We start from the raw sequence: 20,075 nt of genomic DNA, 5'->3' as shown, positions 1-20,075 counted from the left end.
CCACCCCCACCCACTAGCCTCCCATTTGATAAAAGAATGGGGAAAAAAAACCCCACTTCACTGAGTCATTAAGAGGCAACAAAGTCAACAGCATCATTACTTGGGACATGTGATTCCTTATACTCATACTTTGCTGGATTAAGCCCATTGTGTGGCTGGAGACAGAGAATCCACAAATAGCAGCCACTGAACCCATACATCCTTACTCCAAGCCCCACCCCATCCTTGACCCCCCCCCACACCGTGATTGCTTCTCTTTCCCCCCCTCACAACCAAGCACACTCCCATCGATCAAGCCCTACTCTCTCTGGAAGGAATAGGGAACCGAAAGGGTCAAGCCAGCCCTGCAGGACCTTCCAGTGGGCCCAGCATGTCAACAATCCATAGGGCTCCATCCTCCTCCTTAGGCAGCTCAGCCAGTTCTCCTGTGCAAGTCAATACGGAGGAAAAAGGCTCTATCTGCCTCCTTTCTAGTGTCAACAGGAGGGGCTGTGGCTCAGTGGTAGAGCATGTGCTTGGCAGGCAGAAGGTTCAATCCCCGGCATCTCCAGTTAAAGGGACTAGGCCAGTAGGTGATGTGAAAGACTTCTGCCTGAGACCCTGGAAAGCTGCTGCTGGTCTTGATGGACCAAGGGTCTGATTCAGTATCAAGTGTTCATGTGAATAGAGGGTTTGGCAGGAATAGAAGGCTAGCCACCTCCAGGTGGGGCCTGGAGATTTCCCAGAATTACAAATGATCTCCAGGCTACATAAATCAGTTCCCCTAGAGAAAACGGCAATTTTAGAGGGTGGACTCTGTGGCATTATACCCCACTGAGGTCCCTTCCTTCCACAAACGCCTCCTTCTCCAGGCTCCACCCCCAAATCTCCAGGAATTTCCCAGCACATCGTTGGCAACCCTCTTAGGCAGAACCCTCCCACGTTTTTGTACCTCTGTGGCTCACTCTGGGAGTCTCTCAGTCCACAGAGAAACTGCCACTCCAAACTTTCCTGGATTACTACACACTGGAGCAGTAAATTGCTTATCCATTCCCCAGCAGCCCAAATTGAAAACCAGTTCAACTGGAATGCTCAGATTTAAGCTGATTTATTCCCACCGATGTACAGCACAACTCTAAACATTTACTCAAAAGTTAAGTCCCACTGAGTTCAACAATGTTTATTTTGCTCAGGGCCAAACTGGTGGCACGGACAGTTCTGTAGAATCTCACCTGGGTAGGAGTGCGATTTAAAGTGCAGCCTTGGAGAGCAGAATGTGGGAACTCAATCCTGCACCCACCCACCCCCATAAACATTCCCAAACCATATTATTTTTAAGCCACTTTCTCCTTCTGGGGCTCTGGGACCAGAAGTATCCTCTTTCAGAATGGCTCATGCTTGGGGGGGTGGATGCAGCTGCCCGCTGAGGCTGAGCTTTACAAACCTGTCCCCACCCCCAGCTTCAGCAGGAATCGGCAGGACTCGGGTTGGATCTATCAGCCTCACGTCTAATTGGACCCTTTGGACTTCAGACTACAAAAATGGAAACTGGTTTGAGGGCTCTACTATGTCTTGGGCCTGGTGCCAACTCTGGGGAAAGTCCTAAGGCAACACTCAACTAATCGGATTTGTCAACTGAAGTCTTATGAATGATTGCAGAGGTGCCTCAAATCAATCAGGTGGGATTTTACAAGAGCAATGGATCGCCTCTTTTCTCCTTCTAAACTGATGCCTTTCGTTTCCCACCCCCGGCTCAGCTTGGGTGCCAGACATTTTGCCTCTTGGATAAAGTGACTCTGAAACGAAGAGGAATTTGCCCCCTCCCCGAGGGAAAATATCACACTGGGCACTTCTGAGCAGGCTGTAAAATGGCATTTTTGCAAATTTCCTTAGGAGTAAACCTCACTGAACTGAAAACAACCCTTTCCCCTTCAGAGCGACTGGTTTTATGTAAATCCAAAGATCTTTATTGATCAACTGGATTTCATACAATTACTCAACAATGATTTCTTGAACCAGGTAGCAGCCGTAACCTTTACCAGTTTGTAGAAGCAGCTGCAAGGAACCTAAGTGCACACAAGCAGTTGGTTTGTGCTGAACGGAGAAAATTTTGTCCAATTTGTGCCTGACTGAAGTCTTCTTCTGACGGCCCCGTGTGGGCTGACAGACTCCCCCTCCCACGACCCTCGGCAGAGGGGACAGCATTGGCAGCCCTGTCCCTGGAAATAGGCGGGAGGCAACTGTTTAAAAATAATCCTTTTATTTGTGAAGGAAGGAAATTAGATCTGCAGTTGCCCGGAGAGGATGACAAACATATGGAGAATCTAAGCCCTTTTTTTTTCTTTACAAAGATACCATTCGGAGCAGAAGGGCCCTTCCACCCCATTTCCTTTTTCTTTTAAAACACAAACACCTTATTTCCAAATGCTTCTGTCTCCTAAGCCAGCCCTAGCAAGTGTTTGCAGGGTGTTTTATAAGGCTTTGGTGGGAAACGACAAAGAATTAGCAGGCTACTTCTACACTGAGGTAAAATATGCTATGTATAGTATAAAAATATTAAATGACAAAGGATGGGATATAGTTTTCCATTTTTTTAAGGTCTAAAAAATAAAGAAGTCCATTCAACGTATTTCTCCACAAAGGGTTACATATAGCAGCTGTTCCATATAGCAACGCCATTTTGTAGAGAGGGAAATATCTCCACCAACCACTTGAACAGAGCCTTTTAAAGAGGCCTAGCAACCTCTCCTCAGCTGGCTTGCATCTTGTATAAAACAGACATTTCATGTGCACTTTTTTTTTTTAAAGCACGCACGCTAAACATTTGTATAACTGAACTAAAATGTATACCACATTCTTTGTGCACACTGACCGTTGGCTGATGCCAGGATCATGGCTTGAAGCATTTCCGTATCAAACTGGTTGTTTGGCCAAGTGCCGTTTTCATCCCCATTCTGAGATCTGAAATGGAGAACACAAAAAGAAATGAACTATTTAAAAAGACACAGTTGAGAGAGAATATTTATTCACAATGGAAGGAATGCCTTTATTCACATTAACACACAGTATGATTGATGCTTTGTTTACGCAAAGAAAAAGAGAACCGGGCAGACAGGTCCCTTGTGAAGGTCTTAAATCTGCTAAGGGGTGTGCTCGAAATGGGGAGGGCTGGGGGCACCCATAACTGCGTAAAAGAAGGGATTTTGGCAGGAGAAAGATGCAATTCTTGACATGCCCTCAGCTTAGCAACCGTTCACAACCACAGAGGGTCCTGCGAGCTCTTCAAAGGCAGGCAGATTTCTTGTGGCATCGGCTTTCAGGGACTAGAACCCCCCTGGCCAGATGCCTAATTTTCTTGTGGGTGATGCCAACTTCCTGGTAGGGCCTGGAGTTCTCCCAGAGTTACAACTGATCTCCAGACTACAGAGACCAGTTCCCTTGGAGGAAATGGTGCCTTTGGAGGTTGGGGCTCAATGGCATCACATCCCCAAACTCCACACTCCCCCCAGGCTCTGCCCCCAAATATCCAGGAATTTCTCACGCCATGTAGATGGAGGCATCTGCCCGAATCTTTGGAAACGAAGGCTCCAGTCAGCCAGTCAGTTTTCAAGGTCCCACAAAACCCTGTGGCTGGAAACACCCTTCTTGAACTCAACAGGACTAAGTTTTAAGAAAACAAGGACAGGAACTGAAAAGGAGGCTTGGGCATTTAACAGCTGCACGTTCCGGAGGTAGATCTCTGTAGCAGCAAATGCAACGAACGGACTAATCAGGGAGACTCGGGGCCAGATCTCTTCCGCTAATGTCATCCTCCTCCTCTAGAGGAGGGTGCCTTTTGCTGACACAAGAGGCTCTTCCAGGAGAGATTAAGATGGAAAGAGGAACCATCCTCTCCTCTAGACCCAAACAGCACTATTTGCAGTTTCCATCAAATAATACAGGGCATGGGAGCGTTAGCAATACTTTACAGCGGGTTAAGATGCCAGAGAAGACAAAGCATTGGGCTAGGATCTAGAAGACCCAGGTTCGAATGCCCCACTCTGCCATGGAAGCTTGCATGACCGTGGGCCAGTCACATACCCTTGGCCTAACCTACCTCACAGGGTTGTTCTGAGGATAGCACGGAGGAGAGGAGAATGATATAATATGCTTTCGGTCCTCAATGGAGAGGAAGGCGGGGTATAAATAAATAAATGAAATAAAACCTGCATGGCTTTCTTCTCAAGATGTCACAGACTCACAGGCAGGAAGGGCCCAACTGCACATGATAAGGAAGACTCATCCCCTTAAAAAACAAAGCTAACAATCTGTGTGTGTGTGTGTGTGTGTGTGTGTGTGTGTGTGTGTGTGTGTGTGTGACAGAGAGACAGAGCTCTGGACCCAGATCATAGGGCAAGGGGGTGTATCACCCTGCTAACCCATGTGCCACTTTCTCAATGCAAATCTTGCCCAGATGCTGCTCTTTTCTAGGGAAGGGAGGGCATGCAGTTTGCTGGAAACAGTTAAGTGTGTGTGCGCGCACACACATACACATGCCATGGCCCCATACCAATCTGACCCACCCCCAGCACAACTGTGATTAACAAACAAACAACCTATCAACTGATGATCCAGATCCGGGATCTCACACACTGTGTGTACTTAGTCCTCGTACCCAGTTTTCTATTTCTAGATTTACAGCCTGGGTGTGTTTACTCAGAAGTATCACTAATTTCAGTGTGACCTACTCCCAAGTAAGAGCGCGCAGAATTTTTGCTTTAGCCTTCCAATAGTACAAGACAAATTACTTAGCTATAAGGACAGCATTTCTAATCCCTTCAAGTAGAGGAGTGGGGAATTGAACCCAGTTCTCCAGATTAGAGTCCGTTGCTCTTAACCACTACACCACGCTGGATCTCCATAGAGCTGAAAGATACCATAAGGGTCATCTAGTCCAACCCCCTATACAACGCAGGAAATTCACAACTACCTTCCACTCTTCCAGTGACCCCAGCTCTATACCTAGAAGAAGGCAAAAAACCACCAGGATCCCTGGCCACATTGATCTAGAGGAAAATTCCTTTCTGACCCCAAAGTGGTGATCAACATTACCCTGGGCATGTAAGAAAGGGCCACAAATGCTGAGCACTGACTCATCCCTCCCTCTCATGATCTGCCTAAGTGCACAGAATCAGCACTGCTGTCAGATGGCCATCTAGCCTCTGCTTAAAAACCTCTAAGGAAGGAGAGCCCACCCCGTCCCGAGGAAGCATGCTCCACTGAGGAACCGCTCTAACCTAATATTTAGCTGAAAACTCTTTTGATTTAATTTCAACCCATTGGTTCTGGTCTGACCTTCTGGGGCAGTGGAATTCGCCAGGGGAATTCGCCAGCACCTGGGGGATCACTCAGTGGGGAAACCATCTGTTCAGGTTTGAAAAACAGGAGGAGGTGTCACAGGTGGAAAGGGGAGAAAATTTTGCTTATTGCCACTGCAAAGTATGTTTAAAAGGAAGGAAGCAAAACCTAGACAACAAAGATTCCACACAAAAATCAAGGGCCAAGTTGTGGAAATACTCATGTGCCAAGTTTCTTCTTTGTAGATGGAGAGAACCTTTACCTGGGAATATATGTCTACAGTTTCCCAAGGTCATCTTCTCTTGAGGCAACCTATAGGTCATTTGTGATTCTCCTGTCCAAACTCAATTGATGGCAGCAGCAAGCCAATTTGTTTGAACCCAAATCTGTTCCCCCCATTTCCAGTCAGGTATAAAACCCACAAAGCTGCCTGGGGCTAGCGGCCATCGAGTCCTGCACAGTTTACCCTGATTAGCAGAGGGGCTCCTCAGGGTGCCTGGGAGAGAAAGGTTCTTCCACGTTACCAGAGATGTTTTATACCCCATTTTTCTCTACTGCAAGGAGTTTCAAAGCGGCTTATAATCACCTTCCCTTTCTCCCTCCCCCCACAACAGGCATCCTGTGAGATAGGTGAGGCGGAGAGAGCCAGCGTGGGGCAGTGGTTAAGAGCAGTGGTTTGGAGCGGCGGAGGCTAATCTGGTGAACTGGGTTGGTTTCCCCACTCCTACACACAAAGCCAGCTGAGTGACCTTGGGCTAGTCACGGCTCTCTCAGCCCCACCTACCTCACAGGGTCTGTTGCGGGGAGGGGAAGGGAAAGTGATTGTAAGCCGGTTTGATTCTCCCTTAAGTGGTAGAGAAAGTCGGCATATAAAAACCAACTCTTTTTCTTCTTAAATTGGAAATGCTAGGGAGCGAACCTGGGAAAGAAACTGCTCAATCCCAGAGATGCAGCCCCTGAAGCAGGTTCATGTGCCTGATTTTTGGAGCAAAAGCCAGAGGGGCGGACCCCCTCCACACGCCTGCGGCTAACCCTATTTTGCAGCACAGCATTCTTCCAAGATCAGAGCTGAGAAGAAAAACACCACAAGGGCAGGGCAAGGCAAGGGGAGGAAAGCCCAGAGCTAGAAGCTGGCATCCTCCCAACACACCACATTTGCTCTAAATATCCCACCCCCCTTTATACATCATTACAGCTGACCTAAGTTTAAACAAACGGATTTGACACCACCAAATCTAAAAGAAGTACTTTGGTGAACCTGGATGCATTCTGTTAGCGGAGGTGCTTTCATCTGCTGGAAAGATACTTCCTCTGGTTGCAGGTGCTTTTCTAAGTGGGGAAGGCTCCTTCCAGCAGAAGAAAGTGCCCCGGCCACTGGAACAGTTCTGGGCGACCCACCTTAACACAACATAAGAAAAGCCATGCTGGATCAGACCCAGGCCCATCAAGTCCAGCAGTCTGTTCACATTGTGGCCAACCAGGTGCCTCTAGGAAGCCCACAAACAAGACGACTGCAGCAGCAGCAGCATCCTTGTGTTTAACAGCACCTAAGATAATAGGCATGCTCCTCTGATCCTGGAGAGCATAGGTATGCATCATGACTGGGAGTTTTACAGATCAAAAGGCAAGTTTGCTGTTTGTAGACTTCAAGACTTGCCTACAGACAGAAGAGGACACAGCCGGAACCGGAGTGGCTCTGAGGCCAGCAATCCACATGCCCGCGGGTCCCGGGCTCAATGCTCAGTGACATGATGTGTTGTGACATCAATATGTCCATCTGTTATGGCATGAGTCCCACAAACCGCAGAACTGATTATGCTTTCCTTGTCAAACAGAATAGTCATAGTACCCAAGTGTCCTGCTCCAACCTAACCTTGTTTCATGGCGATCCGGCCACATTTTTTACCCCAGATACACAGCTGCCTCCTCCCCCAAGACATACAACGCTCTAGAATTTACAGAGCCCTTTACACACACTAACTGGTCATAATCCTTACAACACCCCTGTGAGTGCTATTATTGAACACATGAATACATGAAACTGCTGTATACTGAATCAGACCCTTGGTCCATCAAAGTCAGTATTGTCTACTCAGACTGGCAGCGGCTCTCCAGGGTCGCAGGCAGAGGCCTTTCACATCACCTACTTTCCTAGTCCCTTTAACTGGAGGTGCCGGGGACTGAACCTGGGACCTTCTGCATGCCGTGCAAATGCTCTACCACTGAGCCACGGCCCCTCCCCTCTTCGCACATTGTTGATGGTGGAAGCTGAAGCTTAGAGGGTACTTTGCCTAAAACCACCAAGGGAGGTTACAGATATGCATCATTTCAGCAAGGTGCCTGTTTTGGGAAAGGATCATGGTACCTGGCAGGAGTGCAGCCATGTTCTGAGGGGCAAGCTCAGAGGGAACCTGTCTTCTAATCTGGACCAGAAACCAGATTTGCATGGTGGTGGCTGATTATTCCTTGAGTGCTGGCTGGCTGGCCATTGTGTCAGTCACAAAGGGGATAGATTTTAAAAATTAAACAAGCTGTGTGTGTGTGTGTGGGGGGGGAGAAAACGTTGGAAAAAATTGTGTTGAGCAAGCATTACAGCAGATAAGCCTGCTCCAGGAAAAAAAATGGAAATGAAGCAGCCAGGCTGTCTGCATTGGGGAGGGTGGGGGAGAAAGAGAAAGGAATATTTTTGATCCAAAGGGTGTACATATGTGTACCCCCAGCTGAAAAATGCTCAGCTGCTCCTCTCATATACCTCTGAGTCAATGTGGGGCATCTCCTCTCAGGATGCAGGAGAGGTACAGGAGGCTGTGTTGCTATCTCAGGTTGCAGGTGGATCAGTACCAGGCCTGGAGATTTGCCTGGGAGGACCACATACACTTTACTCCCCCCAAATTTATTCTCAGTCTGCTCTGGGGATATTTGCCTTCTGAACAGAAAACAGAATGACGGGCAAGCAGGCTGTCATTTAGAAGCAGACACCCCAAATTAAGTGTTCCATTCATGTGGGCACCTGCCTTGAAAGAGACAGTGTGGTGGAGTAGTTAGAGTGTCGGACTCTACGATGGCAAAAAATAAAAATAAAGTGTGCATGTTTTATATCACTGGACGACCCAAGTCATAGAAACTAAACTTGGGCTCATCGAATACTTTCAGCCTAACCCTACATCACAAGGTTGTTGTGACAGCAGAATGGAGGAGTGGGGAACGACGTAAGCCGCTTTGGGTCCCCATTGGTGGGAAAAGTGGGGTTTAAACGAAGTAAACAGATAAATAAACACAATAATTGGTTCTTGTAGGTTATCCGGGCTGTGTCTGGTAGAAGGCTATCTTCTTATCACTATATCACTTTCACGAAGATCTGGTGAGCAAGAGAGGGAAGGAATGGGAAAGAACGGGCCATTGAATTTCTCTGGGGTAAAGAAAACCCAGCTCTCTTTCTGCAGATGTTTTCCTGTGGCAGAGCTAGCAAGCGGAGTTGCTCAGCCTCTTTCAAAGCATCCAGCACACTGGCAGTTTCCATGGCAACGCAACGTGCGGACTACCCTGACTGCATCACAAATACTTCTTCCATCGAAGCACTACATGGTTATATTATATTTCTACCACCATTTTATGGATTTCTTTCAGCCCCTTTGGATCCTCTTTTTGGAAAGAAAGGGTGGGGCTCCAGCTCAGTGAAAGAGCCCCACTTGTGCATGCAGAAAGTCCCTGGCTTCGGTTGCCAGCACCTCCCGGGGGAAAGGATCTCAGCTTGCATGCAGGGTTGGGTAAAGGAAAGGGACCTTTGCTGGAGACCTCAGAGAGGTCCTGCCACCCACCGCTGGGCTTTATGGATCCAGGGTAGGGTTGCCAACCTCCAGGTGGCGGCTGGAGATCTCTTGCTATTACAACGGAGCGCCAGGCGATGGAGATCAGTTCACCTGGCCACTTCGGAAGGTAGAACCAATGGCATTATACCCACTGAAGTATCTCCCCTCCCCAAACCCTACCCTCCTCAGGCTCCACCTATCCAAATTTCCAGGTATTTCCCAACTCGAAGCCGGCAATCCTAATCCAGGGTCTGCTTGGCAAGAAGCAGATTCATATTCAGTGGAGGGGTCATAGCTCCGTGGAAGAACACACGCTTTGCTCAATGCAGTCCTCAGGTTCAATGCAGTCCTCAGCTCCAAGGACAACCTGGGAAAGCCTCCTGCCTTAGAAGAGGCCTTGGAGAGCTGCTGCTACTCCACATAGAGAGCTGGATGGAAACAATGGCCCCATTAGGTCGATGGCAACTATCAGTATTCAAGAAGGGTGGCATACAAATGTTAGAAAATCCATCAGGACTGGCAAGGGCTTGGATCATGGCCACAGACCCTCTGGCCTCTCACGTAGGGGAAAGTTTCTCAGGTGCAATGGAGAGATTTTGCATATAATAGGGCTCACTGGTGCAATAAAGCCAATACAGTCTCCCTATGAGTTGCTTAGAGAACCAGTGAGGTGTAGTGGTTAAGGTGTCAGACTAGGATCTGGGAAACCCAGGTTCGAACCCCCACTCTGCCATGGAAACTTGCTGGGTGACCTGGAACCAGTCACACACACTCAGCCTCGACCCTGGCAAGTATTTGGATGGGAGACCTCCAAGGAATACCAGGGGCGTGACACAGAGGCAGGCAATGGCAAACCATCTCTGAACGTCTCTTGCCTTGAAAACCCTACCGGGTCACCATAAGTAGCTGTGACTTGAGCGCAAAAAGCAACAACAAAGAACAACATGGGACACTTAATGTTTACACCTGGACTGACCCTTTAGTCCAGAACAGCCACCATATTAGATCAGCTGTCCCATGATCGCGAGCCAGAAGCAATAGGTCGGCAGAGAGACCACCCTACCTTTGCCCCGGGTGCAGCCGAGTCTTACTCTTTCTACTTCTTCCTTATCCCCTCCCCTGCAGAACTAAACATTCCTGTTGAGGGGGACATCGTTTTGGGATTAGATTTGTTTTGTGACTTCACTGTTTTTAAATCGTTCTCCTCTCTTCTCAGCCATAACTGCCCACAGGTGTATGGTTCTGATGGTTTTAATTTCTAACCCGAAACATGTTTTTTAAATATATATTTTTAAATGGAACCTGATGTATTTTACAGATATTGCGAGCCATTTTGTGATGCTGGTCAAAACATGGGAAACCAATCTCAGAAAGAAACACCCAAAACTGTCTCAGCCTCTTAAGAATTAAAAGCCACCTCCTTCTCCCTTCAAAAAATAAATAACAACTTTAATTTAACAAATATTTGGGAAGGGACACTTCCACAAAAGTTCACTCAAGGGAACCAATTTCTGTTATTACCAATATTACTGCATGCAACCATTAGGAATCATGGCCCAATTCAGTATCACTCTTTTCTATTAAAACAAACAATCCCTCACCCCCTTCAGTTTGTTTGAATGTCGATCACCCAGTGATGATGGTGGAAAGTACCATCAGTCACAGCTGACGTAGGGTTTTCAAGGCAAGAGATGTTTGGGGGTGGTTTGCCATTGCCTGACTCCGCATCACAACCCTGGTATTCCCTGGAGGTCTCCCATCCAAATATAAACCAGGGCTGACCCTGCTGAGCTTCTGAGATCTGATGAGGTCGGGTTAGCCTGTGCTATCCAGGTCAGGGCTGATCACCCAGTACTATGTATTAAGTGGATCCTCTTCTCAAGCCCTGCTCTGTGTACCCATGGTTCCCAACAGGCCTGGAGAAAAGCATCCTGTCCCTTTGATGGAGCCTTAATGGGTGGAAATGGGAAACTGAAGCTTCTTGTGGCATGGAGGGAAATAATCTCACCTGATAAATAACATAAGAAAGGCCCTGCTGGATCAGACCAAGGCCCACCAAGTCCAGCAGTCTGCTCGCACACTGGCCAACCAGGTGCCTCTAGGAAGCCACAAACAAGACGAGTGTAGCAGCACCATCCTGCCTGTGTTCCACCACACCCAAAATAATAGGCATGCTCCTCTGATACTAGAGAGAACAGGCATGCAGCATGACCAGCATCCATTCCAACTAAAAGCCATGAATACCCCTTTCCTCCATGAACATGTCCACTCCCCTCTTAAAGCCCTCCAAGCTGGCAGCCATCACCACATCCTGGGGCAGGGAGTTCCACATCCCATTAAGTCTCTATTAAAGGGATGGGGCCCTGACCTGGATGGCCCAGGCTAGCAAACTCTCCAGTGCTACTTCCTCACAGACAGGCCAGAATATAGTCCAGAAGCACTGCCTTAGTGGAGAGGGACTGGGTTCTAGTGCTGTGCCTCTGTAAGCACTACGATATCCAGGGACAGCTACGACACTGCCACCCCTCTCCAAAGAGAGATTTAGTAACAAGGTCACCAGAGCTATGGACACAGCACCAAGAACCACCAAATTCTGATCTTGGCAGTGATATAAAACATGTACTTTATTTTTTTTTGCCATCATTTCCTCCAAAACAGCTGGTAAAAAGTTAATAGAAGAGGGAGGGAGGGAGCACTGGACATGTGTGTGTTTGACTTTGCCCAAAGCGTGATTGGCTTGGCATGGCCTTGGCATGAGGAGACTCAGCAGCGCAGCATCTGTGCCGGAGTCATTTGTTCGACTGCCATTTTCCTGTAGCTGTAGCAATAGTTAACTCTAATGAATAGTACTTGTTGGAAGAAAAGGAGGGCCGGAGAGAAACCCCTTTCATTTTGCTGCTGCTGCTGGCAGAGAACAAGGAGATTCCTGCTAGGGTTGCCAACTCCAGCTTGGGAAATTCCTGTAGGCTTGGGGGCATTGTCTGGGGAGGAACTCCGTTGTTTCCTAGACTCTATGGCCTACTCTCCAAAGGTGTCATTTTCTCCAGGAGAACAGATCTCTGTAGTCTAGAAATGAGTTTTATTTCCAGGAGAACTCCAGGGCCCACCTAGAGGATGGTAACCCTCTTTCCTGCCCTCCTCTTCCCCCTTCCCGCCCAAGGGTGGTAACTAGAAGCCAAAGTGACCCAAGCTGCTCACCTTCAGTTAGACAATTTGGAATGGCTGGCTGAGTACCTTTGGGGCAGTTCTGCAGCCTTGGAAGGCAGGGATGCCAGCCTCCAGGGGAGACCTGGGGATCCCCTGGAATTACAGCTCATCTCCAGACTACAGAGATCAGTTCCCCTGGAGAAAATGGATGCTTTGGAAGGTGGCTTTTATGGCATTGTACCCTACTAATGTTCTTGTGTTCAGCCCCAAATCTTAAGGAATCTGGCAACCCTACACCCCGCCCTCCTGCCGGTGGCCAGGGGGAACTTGGCAATCCTATTGGAAGGAGAAAGGTGGCCCTGCTCTACCGGCATACAGGGCCAGTGTTCTTACCTCTGTCCTGCACACTGTAGAAGGCAAGAAGATACCCTCTTGCCCCTTCTTCTGCCTAGCTTTGGGAAGCAGAAGGAACAGCCCTTGGGGCACAGTCACATTGCAGGATTATTCCTGGGGGGCAGGGAGCGGAGGAAGCCATTATTCTGTCTGCATTATTTTTCTGAAGTAACAACCAACTTCATTGTGTAAAGAATGTGGAGGAAAATGCAGAAGTGATTTGGTGGAGTAGAGTGTAGGAGTATGTACTGGACGGAGGCGGAGGCTCTGACCTGTTCCCTGTCCTAACAGAGCCCTGCGGCGCAGAAATCAGCTGGCAAAGCTTTTCACGGCCTAACAATCCTAACCTGCAAATTGCCCCGGGTACGGTTGCCAAGTGCCTGGAGAAAAAAACCGACCAGTCCCTGTCAAAGAGGCTTCATGGGATGCTATTTACCAGGTGATGTTATGCTAGGAAACGTTTGCCCAGTTCCAATACTCTAAACCAGGGGTCCCTCGACCTTTTTGAACCTGTGGGCACCTTTTGAATTCTGACACAAGGTGGTGGGTGTAAACACAAAATGCAGAGCCAACCACACACAGTGAAAGTCCGTGCAAAGGATATGAGGAATAAATTTTAAAAATACACTGGGAAAGAAGAAGCAGAAGCGTTGGTTTTTATATGCTGACTTTCTCTACCACTTAAGGGAGAATCAAAGCTTCCCTTCCCCTCCCCTCCCCACAACAGACACCCTGTGAGGTAGGTGGGGCTGAGAGAGCTCTAAGAGAAGCGTGACTAGCCCAATGTCACTCAGCTGGGTTCATGTGTAGCTTTAGAGAAACCAACCCTGTTCACCAGATTAGCGTCCGCCGCTCGTGTGGAGGAGTGGGGAATCAAACCCAGTTCTCCAATTTAGAGTCCACCACTCAACCCCCACACCCCACTGGCTCTCAGTTTAACACAAAGTATTGTGCTTTTAGAGTAATTCACGAGAAAGTCCTGGAGATTAGAGTCCACCGCTCCAAACCACCGCTCTTAAAGACTACACCATGCCAGTCAGAGAGGGAATAATACCAACACTGTCGCTGAAATGTTATTTAAACCTGCACAGACAATCAGATCTCAAATGGGCTACTAGAACTCCTACTGGGAAGGAGCCCCACTTGTTTCCACCTACTTTCTAAAAACACTTGGTGGATGCCATGAAAGGTGATGGTGGGCGACCTCTGCATTAAACTTTAGGAAAGGGACAGGCCATTTTTCCTCCAGGCCTGTTGGCAGCCCTAGCTTTAAGTCAAGCTCTGGGGACCTCTGCACTAAACTTTAGGAAAGGGACAGGCCATTTTTCTTCCAGGCCTGTTGGCAGCCCTAGCTTTAAGTCAAGCTCTGGCTGAGGGGGCCATTCAGAAAAGCAGTCATCCCCAGCAAAGGGCAAAAAAACGGGACCGTCCCCTTTTTAAACCACCAGCCTGCTTGGGCACGAGCAGCTAGAGATAGAAAAATGGAGCAGGCAAAAGCCCCATCTGCTACATGTCTAGCATTCCAGATTGTTGTCAAAGGCACAGGAGCAAGGCCAGCCCGACAGGTGGCAATGCTGAAGGACTTCACCACCAGCACAAACCGGACCTGGAAAGGTAGGCCAACAGCTGGTTGCTTCCAACACAATCGCTCATTAGCAATTCATTACATCCTGCTGCTGCGGACTAATGCCAGGCTACGAGATCAAAGACATGTGGACCAGGCTATCGGATCAAAGACCAGGTGGAGAGCAGAGGAAGGCTGCACATATTGGGGGAGGGGGAGGCAGGGCTCCTGCATCCTTACAAGATGAACAGGAATCCCATAAGTGAAGCTTCCTCTCTCCCTGTGCTTACCCACTCCATGATACTCTTTGGGAATCCCTCATTTGGAGAGAACAAAGTTCCACATGACAAACTTCCAACTGGAGAGGTGCTGTCCTATGTGGAATCAGCTCTACGCCTCCCTCATTCCTGTAGGGATGCCAGCCTCCAGATGGGGCCTGGGGGGGGGGTCCCCTGGAATTACAGCTCATCTCCAGACTACGGACATCAGTTCCCCTGGAGAAAAGGGATGCTTTGGAGGGCATTGTACCCCACTGCGGTCCCTGTCCTTCCCAGGCTCCATCCCCAAATCTCCAGGAGTTTCCCAATCTGGAGCTGGCAGCCCTACCCCCGCCCCCATCCCCTTCTGGTGGCCAGGAGGGACCTGGCCACCCGACATCCTTGCCTCCACTTCACAGCCTTTGGATCTCATGCTGGCCTGTCCCTCTCCATACTTCAAAAAGGACATCTGCTCCCCCACCCCAAGCACCTGGCAATAGTTATGTCCCCCCAAGTCTGCTTAGCGCTGTTGAAATGTAAATAAGTGTGTGTGGGGCGGGGGCGGCAGGGGGGGAATCAATGGCTTTGGTAAAGGAGGAGGGAAGGTTCATGACTGACCCTATGGCATACTGATCTGTGCTGTGCCAATCTGGTTTTGCTTCCAAACCAGAAGAGCAGGTTTCCTCCAAAGCTGGATGTGGGCAGTCTGACATGTGGGATCAGGCTCACTGCTAAGGGGATGTCTGTCTCTGTGCACCCTTGGATGCTGAGTAAGAGTGTTGCCAGTAGCTGACTTCTCTTTGGACCTGGCTGCAGGGAGAGGTCCATGTGGATCAAAAGATGTTCAAAGGCTACAGGAGAACTACTCTGGAAATGGCCTGAACCAAGTGGTGTAGCAGAATAAGGAGTAAAATTAACACGCTAAAAAGGCACTGATCACACCAAGGACCAATCCACTCTCAAATGTGGGAATCACCATCAGTGCAAATATGAGGCATTAGTACAGCTGTAAACAGGATACATTGATGTGTGGTCTTCTCTTTGAATGCTAATATTCTGCCTTCTGTATACTAACTATTCTTGTGGTCCAGGAATACAGAGTCCTTTTCTCCAATACTCAGAGCTTCATTTTATTCTAGTCTTTATTGCGCTCTGGACAAGGATTGCCAGCATTTCCTGGCAGCGCTCCTGAGCCTTTGACAGATCTGCAAAAAGCAGAAATTCTGCTGGTGACAATTTTCCAGCTGTGCAAGGAAGGAAGAAGATTCACCACCTGAATTTCTGCTTCTCAAAGAGCTGTTAAATACACAGCAGCCCTGCCAGAAAAAATACAACAGCAACCCCAACCCCACCTGTGGATCTGCTTAGATCTCGCCCCACTTTCTACTATAAGCCACCTGTTTAAGATATGCTATTTTGTGCACAAACATAAGATTAGAGTGTGTTCAGTTTTGGGCTCTGCAGTTTAAGAAGGATGTTGACAAGCTGGAATGTGTCCAGAGGAGGGCAATGAAGATGGTGAGGGGTCTGGAGACCAAGTCCTATGAGGAAAGGCTGAAGATGCTCGGTATGTTTAGCCTGGACAGGAGTTGACTAAGAGGTGATATGATAGCCATCTTCAAGTATTTGAAGGGCTGCCATATAGAGGATGGAGCGGAGTTGTTTCCTGTTGCCCCAGAAGGTCAGACCAGGACCAGCGGGTTGAAATTAAATCAAAAGAGTTTTCAGCTAAACATTAGGAAGAACTTCCTGACAGAGCATTTCCTCAGTGGAACAGGCTTCATAAGGAGGTGGCGTGCTCTCCTCTGGATAGGCTATATGGCCATCTGACAGCAATGCTGATTCGGTGAACTTAGACAGATCATGAGAGGGAGGGCAGGAAGGAATGCGTCAGTGATTGGCTCTCTTTCTTACATGCCCAGGGTAATGCCAATTTTCCTCCAGGCCAGATCGGCCAGGGTTCCTGGAGGTTTTTTTGCCTTCCTCTGGGCATAGAGCAGGGGTCACTGGGGGAGTGGGGAAGAAGACAGTTGTGAATTTCCTGCATTTTGCAGAGCATTGGACTAGATGATCCTTGAGGTTCCTTCCACCTCTATGTTTCTACTCAGCTTTTCGTATGCTTGTGAACTGGCTGAGGAGGGGTATAGCTGTGGAACCAGCATGGGCACTGGTCAGCACCCCTGTGCAACACACAGCCACATTCACTAAAATAACATGAACACCCCCTCCGTTTATCTTCCTGATAAAGATGCTTTTAAATCACCAGGCAGCAGAGTGGAGGGTGGATGGATGTGTCCAGTGGTGTTTGCAAGCAAAGCACAATCAATGCAGTTACTCAATATTTCACATCCTATGGCACAAATACACATTTTCCTGAGTGACAGGCAGGTGGCAAGCCCATGGTCATTGTTACCCAGATGCTCAAACAGCAACCAGGTATAAGGTATATTCTGATCAAAAACACTGCTACAATTACTTTGCAACTGCTCATGTTCCTGTACCTTTCACAGTAGCCGGACATCCAGAAATTTAACAGGAGACACACACACCCTCCACACACACACATACAGTGAGGGAAAAAAGAATTTGATCCCCTGCTAAATTTGCCCGTTTGCCCTCTGACGAAGAAATGACCAGTCCATAATTTTAATGGTAGGTTTATTGCAGCTGTTGAGAGACAGAATAACAACAGGAAAACCCCCAGAAACCCAGAAGACAAAAGTCAGAGATTGATGTGCATTATAATGAGTGAAATAAGTATTTGATCCCTATCAACCAGCCAGGTTAGGGTTAGGGTTAGGGTTCTGCTGTCGTCAGAAGCAATCAATCCATCAGATTCCAAACTAGCCACCATGACCAAGACCAAAGAGCTGTCTAAGGATGTCAGGGACAAGATTGTAGACCTGCACAAGGCTGGACTGGGCTACAAGACTATTGCCAAGCAGCTTGGTGAGAAGGTGACAACCCTAACCGTAACTGTCAACCTCCCTCGGTCTGGGGCTCCACGCAAGATCTCATCTCGTGGAGTTGCAATGATCATGAGAACGGTGATGAAGCAGCCCAGAACTACACGGGGGGAACTTGTCAATGATCTCAAGGCAGCTGGGACCATAGTCATCATGGAAACAGTTGGTAACACACTACGCCGTGAAGGACTGAGATCTTGCAGAGCCCGCAAGATCCCCTTGCTCAAGACAGCACATGTACAGGCCCATCTGCAATTTGCCAATGCACATCTGAATGACCCAGAGGAGAACTGGGTGAAAGTGTTGTGGTCAGATGAGACCAAAATCGAGCTCTTTGGCATCAACTCGCCATGTTTGGAGGAGGAGGAGGAATGCTGCCTACGACCCCAAGAACACCATCCCCACCGTCAAACATGGAGGGGGACATATTATGCTTTGGGGGTGTTTTTCTGCTAAGGGGACAGGACACCTTCACCTTATTGTAGGGACGATGGAAGGGACCATGTATCGTCAAATCTTGGGTGAGCACCTCCTTCCCTCAGCCAGGGCATTGAAAATGGGTCGAGGATGGCTATTCCAGCATGACAATGACCAAAACACACGGCCAAGGCAACAAAGGAGTGGCTCAAGAAGAAGCACATTAAGGTCCTGGAGTGGCCTAGCCAGTCTCCAGACCTTAATCCCATCGAAAATCTGTGGAGGGAGCTGAAGGTTTGAGTAGCTACAGATCAGCCTTGAAATCTTACTGACTTGGAGAGGATCTGCAAAGAGGAGTGGGACAAAATACCTCCTGAGATGTGTGCAAACCTGGTGGCCACCTACAAGATACGTCTGACCTCTGTAATTGCCAACAAGGGTTTTGCTACCAAGTACTAAGTCATCTTTTGCAAAGGGATCAAATACTTATTTCACTCATTATAATGCACATCAATCTCTGACTTTTGTCTTCTGGGTTTCTGGGGGTTTTCCTGTTGTTATTCTGTCTTTCACAGCTACAATAGACCTACCATTAAAATTATGGACTGGTCATTTCTTCGTCAGAGGGCAAACGGGCAAATTCAGCAGGGGATCAAATACTTTTCCCCCTCACTGTAGATCTATTTCAGGAAAAGTGGGTGATTAGAGAAGGATGTCATGTGGATGCTCCAGGAAGAGAACCAGCTCTGGTTTGGATGCCAAGCAGCCTAAGCTAGAGAAGGAACACTAGGCTTCTTAGTCCAGAGTCCTTCCTCAAGCTGATAGTGCTGCTGACTGTTGAAATGCCCCTATGACCACCCTTTAAGAGCAGCGTTCTGCTGCAATCCACACTGCAAAAAAACCTCTCTTGAGGATTTCTGCATATCAGACCTCTTCAAGGAAGAAGCCAGGGTGCCTGCCTTCTGGTCCACTGACATCTTTGCTCGTAAACAAACATTTTCACCTCTCTTGTCCTTGACTGACAAATTACTATCCACCTATTCCACCAGGGTCAGGTAATAATTGGAAGTTACTACACCCAGACTTCCTTGCTGTTCGGCCATTAAAGATTACTTGAGAATCTCCACCTTGATTTGGTAGTTATGGGTAGAAATGGGCAATTTGTAGGGCCAAAAAAACACAATGTGAACCCTCAGCGATATCACCCACGTGTCTGCTCTTTCCTTGCTAGCGGAGACTCAAACTCACACCATCCCCTTAGGAAAGGTTTCCAGCTTGCTGTGTTTGAGGCGCGGTAGCAGAGGAAGGCACTGGCAAACCACCTGTGTTAGTCTCTTGCCATGAAAACCCCAAAAGGAGTCGCCATAAGTCGGCTACGACTTGTCGGCACTTTACACACACACACAGCAGAGCCCGAATGGAGCAAGGCCAAATCCGTGCTTCATCTCTTGAGCACATAAACTAAAGTCTACAACTGAAATGAAGGGACGTCCACATAGAAGAAGAGAAAAACAAAACAGAACGACTCATCACTCACCCGCTGGTGCCTGGTCTCTGGGCTTGAGAGAACCGCCAGTCTGTGTTCACAGGTTGTGCTTGCTGTAAAAAGAAAGACAAGGAGAGCTGAAATGCTTCTACTCTGACATTAAACCATCAAAACAAACCAATCTTCACTTGACTATTACTGTGGGTTGTGAACACGCTTTGGTGTGTAAGACAGAAAGGGAAGACATAAAGAGTATTTTAAACATAAAATTGCGTAAGAAGATGGGGGGGGGAGATGCTTAAGGAGAGATTCAACTATAAAACACACACGCATGCAAGCTCACGCAGAAAAACAAGAGAATACAGTGACACGTGTTACATGTTCCCAGCAATTCAAACCAAACTGGCTGATTAAGGAAGGTCTCCAAATAATTTTTCCAGAAGAAGTTCCCTGAATAATTTTCCAGTATGATCAGAATATATGCTGTGAAATAAACGAAGCATGAAATAAGCTGAAAGGGGAATCATTTAAACCAGAGAAGACCAGAACATCAGGAAGAATGAGCTAAGGGGGGAAGAGAATTAATTGCTACTCAGAGAGATCTAACTCTCTTGCTAACAGCTGAAATGCTAATAAGAATTTCTTAATTTAGTCTCTTTTCTTAAATATGCCAATGTAGGACTTTTGATTTCATGTCCTCTCTTTCCTTTTATCTTTTGC

At 48.0% G+C, this 20,075-nt stretch overlaps 1 protein-coding gene across 20 annotated transcripts in view; it reads right to left on the bottom strand.

Annotated features, from left to right (window-relative positions):
• Positions 1-20,075, bottom strand: part of LOC130488791 (protocadherin gamma-A12-like) — a 358,724-nt gene that overhangs the window by 12,202 nt on the left and 326,447 nt on the right. For all 20 annotated transcript variants that reach the window (XM_056862442.1, XM_056862449.1, XM_056862447.1 and 17 more), the window contains 2 exons: positions 19,407-19,468; positions 2,852-2,940 (listed from right to left, as the gene is read on the bottom strand). In XM_056862442.1, coding sequence (XP_056718420.1) covers positions 2,852-2,940; positions 19,407-19,468 — 151 coding nt within the window. The remainder of the gene's footprint in view (positions 1-2,851; positions 2,941-19,406; positions 19,469-20,075) is intronic.

This window comes from Euleptes europaea, chromosome 17 (genome assembly GCF_029931775.1).
Source record: "Euleptes europaea isolate rEulEur1 chromosome 17, rEulEur1.hap1, whole genome shotgun sequence".
NCBI lineage: Eukaryota > Metazoa > Chordata > Lepidosauria > Squamata > Sphaerodactylidae > Euleptes > Euleptes europaea.
This window is presented reverse-complemented; position numbering and strand designations above follow the sequence as displayed.